This window comes from Salvia hispanica, chromosome 2 (assembly GCF_023119035.1).
Source record: "Salvia hispanica cultivar TCC Black 2014 chromosome 2, UniMelb_Shisp_WGS_1.0, whole genome shotgun sequence".
In the NCBI taxonomy this organism is placed as follows: Eukaryota; Viridiplantae; Streptophyta; class Magnoliopsida; order Lamiales; family Lamiaceae; genus Salvia; species Salvia hispanica.
The window spans coordinates 27686977-27699813 of NC_062966.1; the positions used below are offsets into that span (position 1 = coordinate 27686977).

The 12837-nt window shown below is 36.0% G+C and overlaps 2 protein-coding genes and 1 long non-coding RNA gene across 3 annotated transcripts; 2 read left to right on the plus strand and 1 right to left on the minus strand.

Moving 5' to 3' along the window:
- The first annotated feature begins 6345 nt into the window (after positions 1–6345).
- Positions 6346–8851, plus strand: LOC125205946 (glucan endo-1,3-beta-glucosidase-like). The gene is made up of 3 exons (XM_048105169.1): positions 6346–6438; positions 7124–7737; positions 8327–8851. Exons 1-3 carry the CDS (start codon positions 6360–6362, stop codon positions 8762–8764), a joined length of 1131 nt encoding a protein of 376 aa, XP_047961126.1. The 5' UTR covers positions 6346–6359; the 3' UTR covers positions 8765–8851.
- A 332-nt stretch (positions 8852–9183) lies between these two features.
- Positions 9184–10696, plus strand: LOC125208538. The gene is made up of 3 exons (XR_007174131.1): positions 9184–9456; positions 9894–9971; positions 10129–10696. It is a non-coding gene; the product is annotated as an uncharacterized LOC125208538 (long non-coding RNA).
- Positions 10697–10956: 260 nt separating this feature from the next.
- LOC125206661 (receptor-like protein 9DC3) lies at positions 10957–12561 on the minus strand. The gene has a single exon (XM_048105900.1). It carries the CDS (start codon positions 12559–12561, stop codon positions 10957–10959), a length of 1605 nt encoding a protein of 534 aa, XP_047961857.1.
- Positions 12562–12837: the final 276 nt, after the last annotated feature.

Sequence of the window (12837 nt, forward strand, 5' to 3'; positions counted from 1 at the left end):
CGTATTATTTCGACTAACGTACTTGGTTTTTTTTCAATACTTGGCACAACAAAAGTAATGTAGTTTTCTACGTGGTTTGTTTTATCTTACTTGCCATGAATAGAAAAGGTGGTCTTAAAATTATAAATGTTACAAGGTTGTCCACGTAGTGCTATTTTGCTGAAAATAACTTATTTGGATCGGGTTGGGAAATAACAGAGAGGATGTAAAGTTTGTGATTTTTGACTCAATAAGAATTTTAAAATATGCTACTATAATAGAAAGTAAATTAAAAAAGTTACTGAAATGTTGGCTTACTTTTACGGAGTATTAGTTTTATAATAAAATAAATCATCGATCAACTCTATGTAACCCTCTCTGGGAGGGAACGCTTGCAATACCTTCCCCATTCCGTTCCGACGTGACGAAATGCATCCCTTGCATTGCGAATGCCATATCTTTTGCACTCGTTCAGTGGATAGTCTCTATTTAGTGTTGTGTCAAATTGAAGTTGATGGATCCGATAATGGTGATAATTTTTCCAACACTATCATAAACTAAAATAAGATTAGCCTATTGTGAAAGGCAGAAAGGGTATATTCCATGTAGTCTCCTTTGTAATGTTGAGTTAATTTTATATGCCACTACTTAAGTGGCATAGTATTACTTAAGTGAAGTAAGTGGGTTAATTTTATATGCCACTACTTAAGTGAAGTAAGTGGGATTATAATAAGTTCCACTCCCAAATTACAAAGGAAAATGCTTATGGCTTACCTTGTAAAAAACACTAATGATCTTTAATTACATATCTAATTGTGGATTGCACGTGTGCCTACCTAATTAATCATCTTTTTGGAAAGACATGTCTTATCTTGGTGAACCCAAAATTTTGTTGTCGGGAAATTAATCTCAACATATTTGTAATTTTATTTTAATACAGTTTTGAAATTTTTTGTTATACTAATATCTTTCGATGGAGCTTCTTTCATGTGTATATCGATAAGAAAATTGCTCATACTTACAAGTACCAATGTGTTTATTTAAATACGCACTCCGCTTAGTCTTATTCTAATTAATGGATATAGTTTTTGAGTCACACTCTAAATGACAAATTTCTAAAAACAACAACACTATTCTCTCTCTGTATATCTTATAAATAACACTACATAAAATCTCGTTTCAAATAAGTTATGCTTAATTTGGATATAGGTGTAAAACTTGTAATATTCTGACATTTTTTTTTTATCTTTTACTATTTAATAGTATATGCGTTTAAAATTATTAATAGATTTAATGCATTATTTTGTGTTTATGTATCTACATGGAATATATACCCTTTCACAATAGGCCAATCTTATTTTCGTTTAAGACAGTGTTGGAAAAATTAACACCATTATCGGATCCATCAACTTCAACTTGACACAACACTAATTAGAGACAATCCACTGAATGAGTGCAACTTATGGAGTGTTCGGTTGGCAAGACTAAATCTCATGATTAAATATGTATCATGTTTGGTTCATAAGATTGACCCCCTCAACTTAATCCTAGATGGATAGTCTCATGCTAATTAGTCATAGCCTCCCCCCTCCAATTAAAATAATCCTACAACTTAATCCTAGATGGATAGTCCCATGATAATTAGTCATGACAACCGAACGCCACCTTAGAAACCGAACGCCACCTTAGAAGACAATTATGGCATTCGCAATGCAAGGGATGCATTCCGTCACGTCGAAACGGAATGGGGAACGTATTACAAGCGTTTCCTCTCAAAAAAGGGTTACTTAGAGTTGAATCGATAAATTGGTTAAAAATTATATTTTATTGTATATAATAGGGGTGTATTAGGGTCCTCGCAGCTTTTTGGCGTTAAGCTTCAAACAGATTACAATCCTTAGATCTTTGGATTGGATGTTTGTGATAAACTACATTATTATACTAAATGTCTAAATTATTAGTCGGTGTACATTATTAGGATGAAAATCTACATTATTAGACTATAATGCTACATTATTAGAATGAAAATCTACATTATTAAATGACGCGTGACATTAATCTAACTCTTAGATGACAAAATTGTGGGGCTGAGATTCAGTTGAATATTTGAACATTATATAGAAAAAGAATATGAATATATCTTGTATATAATATATAGTATTAGAAAGTAAGTTTTCAAATACTAGAAATGCCTTTTTCTTAGATAGGATTTTCAACTTTAATATTCGCATTTTTTAAAATAGGATTTTCAAGTTTAATATTCCTTATGATTTTGATGTGGTTTATAGTTAATGAGAGTTTTTATATTTAATAAGAGTTCTTATTGCTCTATATAAATTCATTGGATTTTAAAGAAAGTCAATGCTTAGTCTAGTAAATAAATCCAAGAGGTTAATAGAATATGAATCTATGTTTATATATTGGTTAGTAAAATAAGTCAGTAAAATATTAGTGCTATATATATTATTAGAAATGAGTCACTCATCCTTTAAAAGGTCTTATAAGGGGGAGGGTTGTCCATACTTTTATAGGTGAATTAGGATCGTTACCAAGCCGATGTGGGACAAGATATTAGAATTTTAACACGCCCCCTCACGTGTGGGACGGAATGACATATCGGACTTCCATCACGTGGGTAGGCAAGAGAAGAAATTAAGATAAATCCATCATCGGCTTGGTCCCGCTCTGATACCATATTAGAAATGGGCCACTCACCCCTTAAAAGGCCTTATCACTCTTCCGCATATCACTCTTATCTCCCGATCTATTTCCTCTTTGTTCATAATGAACAAACGTAGTGATTTGTTGCCGGAGAGTTCTCCGATCGACTCACCGCCAGCGGAAAAAGTGTTTGATCTCCTCTCAGTTTTTCAGTTTCCTCTCATCAATCTCTGTTTTTCATTTCAATCCAAAATCGGCTTGGGCCCGCTCTAATACCATATTAGAAATGGCCACTCACCCCTTAAAAGGCCTTGTCACTCTGCCGCATATCACTCTTACTTCAAGATCTATTTCCTCTTTGTTCATAATGAACCAACGTAGTGATTTGTTGCCGGAGAGTTCTCCGATCGACTCACAGCCGGCGGAAAAAGTGTTTGATCTCCTCTCAGTTTTTCAGTTTCCTCTCATCAATCTTTGTTTTTCATTTCAATTTTGAATCAGTTGATTTGAATCTCAGCGATCTGATTTTTTTTTCTCATTAAAGTTGCTCTGATACCATATTAAAAATGTGACACTCACCCCTTAGAAGGCCTTATAAGGGGGAGGGTTGTCCATACTATTATAGGTGAACTAAGATCATTACCAAGTCGATGTAGGACAAGATATTAGAATTTTAACATATATGCCTAAATAAGGGATTTATATACTACACTCTCTGTCCCATTGGAAATGCAACGTTTTCCTTTTTGGGTTGTCCCACTAAAAATGAAACGTTTCCTAAAATGGAAGCATCAGTCTCTCTACTTTTCCCTCTCTTATTTTACTCTCTTTTCATTAACTCACAAAACAACACTGCATAAAATCCCGTGCCAAAAACTATGTTTCATATTTATTGGGACGCAACGCAGGGAGTATTTATCAGCGCACAAAGTAGTGATTTTATTGACATTTTTTTATAAAGAAGCAAAATGCTCAAACTATCGAAGATAGTGAGCTAAAGTTCAACAAAAGGTTGTTTGCGGTTAAAATTATATAATTATATTTATAATAATTTTAAAGCATTATTTATATTTATTTACTGAAACATGGATTCACTAGATAGTGTTGGAAAATTATCACCATTGTTGAATCCATTAACCAACTTGACAGAAACGTAAACAGAGACCATCCATCCACCGAGGGCCAAACTATTTCCATGTAAGGCTATCATTATTATTGAGAATTGAGAATCATCTATTTTATTACCTTATAAAATACTGTTTAATACTTACTATCTTCGTCCACCAAAATTTGTCCCTATTTAATCCGGCACGGATTTTAAGAAATGAAATAGAAAATGAGTTGAAAAAGTTTGTGGATTGTGAGTCTTATTTTTATATATTAGTTTTATAATATAATGTGAGTAGGAATGAGTTAGTGGAAGATGGGGTCCACTACCAAAAATGGTAAAAGTGAAATGAGACAAATTTTAGGGGACGGACGGAAATAGAAAAATGGGACAAATTTTGGTGGACGGAGGTAGTATTAAAAAGTAAAAAAATAAGCAGATTTTTCTTAAAATTAAAAACACTTCAACTAGAATTGAACTAACTGATTCTTTCATAGTATTTCCTTAACAAAAAAAAAATCAATCAATGAAAATCCGTAAAATTAAACTACTGCTGCTATGGTAAACCAAACTATCACATGCAACGTAAAATATGGTCATGCAAAGTCTAAAATATTAAACCTTAAAAAGTTAATAAATCTGCAGATTTTTCTTCAAATGAGGAACACTTTTAATACTCAATCAGCAGATTTTGAAATATCACCATCGACTGTTTAAAAAAATCTAGTTCTGTCACTAGGCAACGACAAAACAAAGAAGAAAAGTACTAGTGAATGCCGATATAGGGTTGAGAAAATTAATAATTTCATATTTCTTCTCAATGCAGAAAAACTAAATAACATTTCTATTTATACGAATATTAAACCTTATACGATTCGACTCTCTTGAAAAAAAAATGTCGATGAAAAACCCGAGAATATACTATTCTATCCAAGAAAATTACTACCTCCATGACTCACTTTTCTTTTTGGTTTGTTTAAATCAAGATGACCCAATACTAAAAATAGAAATATCTTTCTATCTACTTTATTCTCTCTCTTTTCCTTTACTCTCTCCAATCTACACATAAAATAAAGTTGCATAAAATCATGTGCGGCCAAGAAATGGGGCATTTTCCTTGGGACGGAGGGAGTACATGAGAAAACCTCACAAAAAAATTTGATAGTTCTATAATACTCCCTCCGTCCCATTAAAAATGAAACATTTTTCTTTCCTATAACAAATGAAACGTTTCCTAAAATGGAAACAATGTCATCTCTACTTTTTCATCTCTATTACTTTACTCGTTCCTCGTCAACTCACAAAACAACATTACATAAAATCCTGTGCTGAGAAACAAATGTTTCATTTCTAATGAGACGGAGGGAGTATCCTTTCGAACATTCGGGTGGCGTGCGGACATCCTCGAGCTGTCGACTGGTCTTCGAGTTCTGACTCTGTCTTGGGCTGGACTTGGCTGCTTGGAGTGGAAGGGGCCGTGGTGTTTGGTGGGTTAGCTAATGGGCCCGTATAAATTATAGAAGTACTCAATATAGATTACTTTTTTATTATACTTGCTTCAACTCCTAAATCTTTTTTAACATTTACTCTAAAACCTTATTTTTTATGTGAGAGAATATGGACTCGGATCAAGTTGTGATTCTTTCTGGAGTTTACCTTCATAATTGGCCATTTCACCTAATCAAACGTACACTTATTCATAGTTGTGATTCGGAGCACTTAATTGGGCCACAAAGGAAATTTCCACTTACTTGATGTGGCTTTCTTGGAACCTGGCCTTCCAAAATTACTTGTTATTTTAGTTTCCCCAAATCTTAGCTTAGTGTAAAGTTTAAAAAAAGGATAATTGTAACTAAAATAGTAAAATTTGGGTCAATGCATTTAACAAGGATAATTGAGAACTTTGTGTCATACATTTAAAAAATTTAACACTAAAAGTTGTAAAAACAATAATAAATAGTTAGAGTGGAGAAAATCTTGAAATTGTGTGGATACTTTGTTGACATTAAAATCTTGAAATTTTACACTGTGTTGATATTGTATTGAAACTGTGTTGAAGCTGTGTTGAGGAGTTTTGAGTCTGTACAATATATAAGTTTGCATATCACTACCTTTAAACATGAAATATATTTATCTACACAAACTAGTAGAAATAAAAAAGTCTCACATTCCACTTACTTTCTCTATTTACTTTTTCTTTAAAAAGTCAAATAATTTCTTAACCCGTGCCGAATCAAAATGGTTCTTTAAATGGTGGAAGCGGTTCCAAGTGCACACTTGTGGCAAAATGTGCATATCTTGGTACGGGTGCAATAGATGGACATGCAACGACGTCGTTTAATTTAATTTTTAGATACTTTGTACGTGTTGGCATTCTACGCTTGAAGCTCTGCTACGATTTAAATGTAATTGTTGATGCTTTCGTATTTTCAGCAAGAATTTGTCTAAGTGGAGAGATTATATTGTCAAGAAGATTTTGGCCCCATTAATTATAGTATTATTGACAAAATTAGTACTATAGTTAGCACCCAAAGCTCTATAAATAATGAAGTGGCTATAGGGATGTAATTAACTTGCACAATTCAATCTTATTTGGGGCTTTCCTTTGACCATGGCTACTACATTAAATCACTTCATCACAACAATGCTCATCTTGGGGCTGCTTGTAACTATCTCTCTCGATTTCACAGGTCAATTTGCATCTCATTTCCTTCGTTTGCTCTTTAAATATATGTTTCATGTCTAATTATACACACATGTATATGGAAACACTGCTTAAAATAGTATATGTCGGCTACATATAGCTTTTATAAATCTCTATTTTTATTTAAATATATACCCTAATATGTCCAACATATTTGGTCCTTACTTCATTCGGCAGGAGTTTTCAGAAAAATGTAAAATGGGTGAAAAAAATGGATATTGTATCTCACTTGTATATACTTTGTTCGTCCATAAAAAACATTAGTATATTTTTATTTTGGTTTGTCCTCTAAAACTAGTCCATTTTTATACTCCATCCGCTCGTAAAAATATGTACACTTTTCATTTTCATCCGTCTCATAAAAATATATGCATTCCATTTGTTTGAAAGTTATCCAATTTATTACTCCTATACATCAACTCGTTTATAACTTATACCATCATTAAACACTAATAATTATGTGAGGCTCATTATCCACTAACACTATTTTAACTTTCCTTTTCATTACTTTATCAATTTTGTCTTAATTCTCGTGTCATATCAATTGATAGTATTTTGTGTCATATCATTAAACACTATCAATAATATGGTATAAAGATAGTATTATAGACAACAAAATTTTTCTCACTTTTCTACTTTATTCTATCTCTATTCATTCAATTTAAACGCAGTTGCCCAAATCGGAGTTTGCTACGGAAGATTGGGCAACAACCTCCTCTCGCCGCGGCAAGTGGTGGACCTCTACAAGCGCCACAACATCAAAAGAATGCGCACCTACGACGCGGACGACGCCATCCTCGAGCCCCTCCGCGGCTCGGGCATCGAGCTCAATGTCGTCATCACCAACGGATACCTCGAGTGCCTCGCCAAAGAGCCCAACAAGGCCTACGAGTGGGTCCTCAACCACATCTACAAGTACCCGGACGTCGACCTCCGCTACATCTCCGTCGGCAACGAGGTCAACCCGGCCAGCAGCGTCTCCGCCGTCTACGCGCCTTACGTCCTCCCCGCGATGCGCAACATCTACAGAGAAGTCTGCAGATTTGGGTACGGGAACCGGATCAAGGTCACCACCACCGTCGGCATGGACACCCTCGGAGCCTCGTACCCGCCTGAGAACACCGAGTTCCTCGGCGCGGTGAAGCCGTACATGAGGCCGATTGTGGCGTTCATGGTGAAAACCGGCGCGCCTTTCATGGCGAACGTGTATCCTTACTTCGCGTACAGTAGCAACGACAGGATCGACGAAGGATACGCGCTCTTGCAGGAGGGTCATGGGATCACGGTACGAGATTAATTCCCCTAATTTTTTCAACCCACTTTCCATTATATTTCTTAAAACTCGTGCCAGGTCAAAGTAGGACACGTATTGGGGAAGAAGGGAATATATCACAATCCCTTTGTCCACTAATATACATCTTGCTTTTCTGCAATTCGGATTTTAGGAAATGTTGATGGAAAAAGTTTATGCAATAAAATGCAAGTGAATGAGCTGAAAGAACCATAGATGTGTTATCCGTTGCTAACTTTTCTTAATTGCCAACCCGCTAACCCGTTAATGTAGTGTATTAAAAATGTCAATATAAACTTAAATGTCAACACAAATATGTGTTGATATTTTAATGTGATCGTGCTGACATTTTTAATACACTACGTTGATGAGTTAACAAGTTAGTAATTTAAGAAAAGTTAGCATTATAATGTACCCCTAGAATCATATATAATAAATGTGTAATGAGACGATTAAAAGTGGGTGGGTCACAATGACCGAATGAGACGTTTAATCGCAGACAGAGGGAGTAAGTAGGATAATAAAGCCTAAACAAAATCAAATTTAGGAACGAGTCGACCTCACCGATGTTTATGTGTTTCAGATAAACGGAGTGTATTACGACAATCTTTTCTATGCGATGGTCGATGCTGTCTATGCAGCGGTAGAGAGGATGGTTGATCCGTCCTTGCATGCGACCCGTGGGGTGTATAACCGTACAATCGAGAAGAAAGGAAAGCACAACCAGATAGGACCGGAAGTAGTGTCAGAGAGCAACGAGGATTCACTTTTAACAGTACTGGTGTCAGAATCCGGCCATCCGTCGCACGGCGGCCCCAAGGCAAGTATGGAAAATGCAAAACTCTATAACCAGAATTTGGTAGATATTGTGGAAGGTGGGACACCAAGGCATCCTGGGCCTATAGAGACGTACATATTTGCTCTGTTTAATGAAAATCAGAAGGACGGGGCCGAGACGGAGAGGCATTTCGGGCTCTTTTATCCAAACGGACAGCCCAAATACAGCATCAATTTCAACTAGTGCTAGTTTGAAGATGAGCCTATGTGTTCGATGTTTGTAATATATATGTGTTCAATGTTGTACAAGTGTAAGTTTTAAGATGAGCCGATGTGTTCGATGTTGTATAATATGTACTGATGTATTATGGTCGAACGAATGAAGGCAATATTATAAATAAATAAGCAATTGTTGAATGTTATTTTTGTTCTATTAAGTTCGTATACGAAACTAGCTAGGCAAGTCATTACGATGATAGATGAAAAGTTATCAATTATTTTAATCAATTTCGAAAATGAAAAATTACATTCTTCTAATTTTTTTCAACCTTAATTTATACAGCCAAACAAGTCTTTAAATTGCGAACGGAGATAATGGCAGATAAACAAGGCTGAATAAGAGCATTAACAGTGGACGTTTGGAGGGGAATCACAATGCAACAGGAGGTATGGCGGGTTCCCCTCCATTGTGCGCGGACGCGACGGGGCAGCACCGGCAGTTGATGATGTGGCAAGGAGCCGTGGCGTGACAGAGCCCTCCCACTGTGGACAATTTCCAACCATTACTAATTTAATTGGGAAACTAAACAATTATAAAAGCTACTTAAAAGAAAGTGTTACACTATCCACACATTTTCTATCTCCATCTTCACATTTTCAGTTGGAAATTTCAAGTTGAAGACCCAAGTTTTCCACCTCCAATCTGCACAAAGCAAGGTAATAATTCGATTTATTTATTCTCTAGCACCTTTTAAACACGAAATTATGGGCTAAATTGGAAGAACTCCTTCCTTAGGTAAAGAATTTTAAAATGAGGAAGCATTTATGAGTTTTGTTCTACTTTGCTTAAATTGGCTGTGAATATGTGTTATGTGTAGTTGGAGTTAGAATATAATGGGCTAAGTATCAATGGTGAAACAAAGATCAAATCTTGAAGTTTATGGGAAAACGACAGAAATATTTGAAGGATTTAAGTGCAGATTTACGCTTTATAGGCTTGAATATGTCCAGTTGATTTTTTTAAAATGAACTGAAATTGTGGATTGGAGAAGGTAAATAAAAATCTGTCTCAGAACTTGACTACCGACAACAATTTGGGTACCTTTTTTTTTTTTTTCTTGAAACTGTTTCTAATTACTTTGATTAATCTGTAGTTGAGTTGGGAGAATGGTTATGGATGACTGTTGACCTGAAAACGGAGTTAGAAAAGGGGTGAAGGTGTTAGTCCAAAGGTAAGTTTGAGGTGGTTGTGGTTCAATAATGTTGATGGTGAAAGGGGTGAAGGTGTTAGTCCATTCTCATTCTCCATTTTGAATTCTCTAAGTACGCCTTGCACTTCTGTCCCTCTAATTTTTTTTTTTTTTTTTAAATTTGGTTTTCTGTTTTTAGGGATTTTGAATTGTAGACTTGTTGGTTGTGCCCCTAGTAGATGGAGGTGTGGGGGTAGAAGCTCTTGAATTCTCTGCAAAACGCTAGAAGTCGAGAGCTTCCTTATCTGCAGTTTCCATTCTAGAGGCTTGTGCGCGAGATTGCACATGACTTCTAGATGGATCTGAGGTTCTAGAGCGCTGCATTTAAATGTCGTTGGAATGAGTAGGGTCGGGTCAGATGGAAAATTTGCACAACCCGTCAAAGTTCATGATATTGCGACTATTTTTGAAGTATACTGTAAAAACTAGAAGAGGCCTAAGTTGGTGATTTTAGCTGGTATTTGCCTCTTTATAGTAAATGGTGGAGAGCACACAGTCCTAGCACTTTAATAAGTTAAGTTATGATTGATAGAGGCCAAATTATCTTATTTGTGGAGAATCAATGGAGTGTAGGAAGCAAAATTATCCACACATATACTCCCTCCGTCCCAGATAATTCGACCCAATATTCCATTTCGGACCGTCCCACATAATTTGTCCCACTTCATTTTTACCATTTTTGATAATGGACCCCATATTCCATTAACTCATTCCTACTCACATTTTATTATAAAACTAATACTTTAAAAGTAGGATCCACATCCCACCAACTTTTTCAACTCACTTTCCATTAGATTTCTTAAAACCCGTGCCGGGTCAAAGTGTCCCAAATTATCTGGGACGGAGGGAGTAGTATTCTATAATTCTTGAATTTACAACATAACTTAGATAATTCAACATGACAAAAATAAATGGTAGAAAACAACAATAGCCATTATTCAACATCAAAGGCTCAACCTTTTTATCTTCATCTTCTTTGTGGTGCCACATTTCGTCTACGGCTTCTCATCTTTATCCTGTAAAATCTGTAAATCCATTCTAACAACCATTTAGGCCTTCCGTACCCAAGAATCAGACAACCCACAATCAGACCGATTACGAATCCACATCCATACCCTGAAACAACAGCCTGCCAACAGAATCCATCTAGAATACCATAATCTTGATCACCATCTTTCAACATCGATGAAGGCAAAGGCTCTTCACATTTTTGTGTCAATGGAAATCCACATAGTCCAGAATTCCCAACATATGATGTATTGTCAAATGTGGGAAACTGGCCACTCGATTGAGGTATCATCCCTGAAAGATGATTCATGGAAAGGTTCATCACAGAAAGAAATGTGAGCTTTGTTAGCTCCGTTGGAATTTCCCCTTCCAATCGGTTTGAAGACAGGTCCAACGACTCGAGTTCTGTAATGTTTCCAAGAGATGCAGGTATACCCCCTGTGAGGCAATTGTGAGACAGATTCAAATATATCAAGGAATTTAAATCTCCTATGGAATTCGGTATACTGCCTGAGAATCTGTTGGATGACATGTCAATTGTTGTGAAGGTTGTCAACATTCTCTTGTATTCTATATCTGAACCTTTCACTGTTAATGTAAATGAATATCCATAATATGGATACTGGAATGGAAACCCTTGTTCTCCTCGATGATTGTTTTGCACATCCATCATCGCTTTGAAATTTCTGAAATATCCTTGGGGCAGATTGCCAATGAATGCATTATGGGATATATCCAAAACTTGCAACTTGGGGAATGGAAGACCAGTCTTGGAAGTGTGAGAAGAAATGGTACCACTAAACTTGTTGGATCTCAATATCAAAACGCGAAGATCAGAGAGATTTCCGGTCCAAATTGGAAAGGTGTCTTGTATCCAGTTGTTTCCAATATTAAGAACCTGCAGACTTCGACAATTGGAAAGGGATTGGGGTATCGATCCTGCCAACTTATTACCATTCAAGTCGAGTGACTGAAGCCTACAACCCTTTGAAAATGTAGTTGGGATGAATCCTGTGAGTTGATTCTTGGATAAATCCAAAACCTGCATAGCATGGCAATAGAGTAAGAATCGGGGTGGGCTGGGTGGCAATCCTGCGAATTGGGGTAGGCTGGGCACTCTTTCCAGCAGAGGCGTACAGCCCATTGGAAATGTAGTTGGGATTAATCCTGTGAGTTGATTCTTGGATAAATCCAAAACTTCCAAATGCCTCAAATTTCCAATTTCAGGAGGAATTATACCTCTGATGCTGCAGTTAGATGCTCTAAAGCTGGAAAGAGAAGTAGACAAGTTCCCAATGGAAGCTGGAAGGATACCATTCATCATTGGATTGTTGCTAATTTCCAAGACGATCAAGTTTGGGCAGTTTGCTAATGAAGAGAGAAATCCCAGTTCTTGATTTGGAGAGTCTGCACCAGTCAGATTATTGTCACTTAGACCAAGGAATAGCAGATATCTTAGGTTACCGAAGTCGGGGATGGGGCCAGTGAATGAATTGCTGCTCAAGTATATATCAATAAGCTGAGAAGCATTGGTGATAGAGTTTGGAATTTCGCCTGTGAACATGAGTTTGTTATTATATAAATCAAGATAGAGCGTCTTTTTTAATTTGACAAGCTGAATATGGAAGACTTAACAGTAATAAATTAATATAGTAATTAAAGTTTGATAAATCAAAGCTTTGTTCTTTGTATCTTGTCCAAGTGACACACCATTTTGGACAACATACAAATTTATAACCCAATTTATTCAAACCAAAATCCAACAATAGTAATTGAAGATAATATAAGTTAGGTTTAAGATTTATTTGGAATTTGGTTACAACATTAAATTAGACAAATT

Excerpts from the sequence above, each read along its gene's own strand:
- LOC125205946 (XM_048105169.1), top strand. The coding sequence starts at position 6,360 with ATGGCTACTACATTAAATCACTTCATCACAACAATGCTCATCTTGGGG. Across the intron at positions 6,439-7,123 it reads TATCTCTCTCGATTTCACAG|TTGCCCAAATCGGAGTTTGC; the intron begins GTCAATTTGCAT and ends ATTTAAACGCAG. Across the intron at positions 7,738-8,326 it reads AGGAGGGTCATGGGATCACG|ATAAACGGAGTGTATTACGA; the intron begins GTACGAGATTAA and ends TATGTGTTTCAG.
- LOC125206661 (XM_048105900.1), bottom strand. The coding sequence starts at position 12,561 with ATGTTCACAGGCGAAATTCCAAACTCTATCACCAATGCTTCTCAGCTT.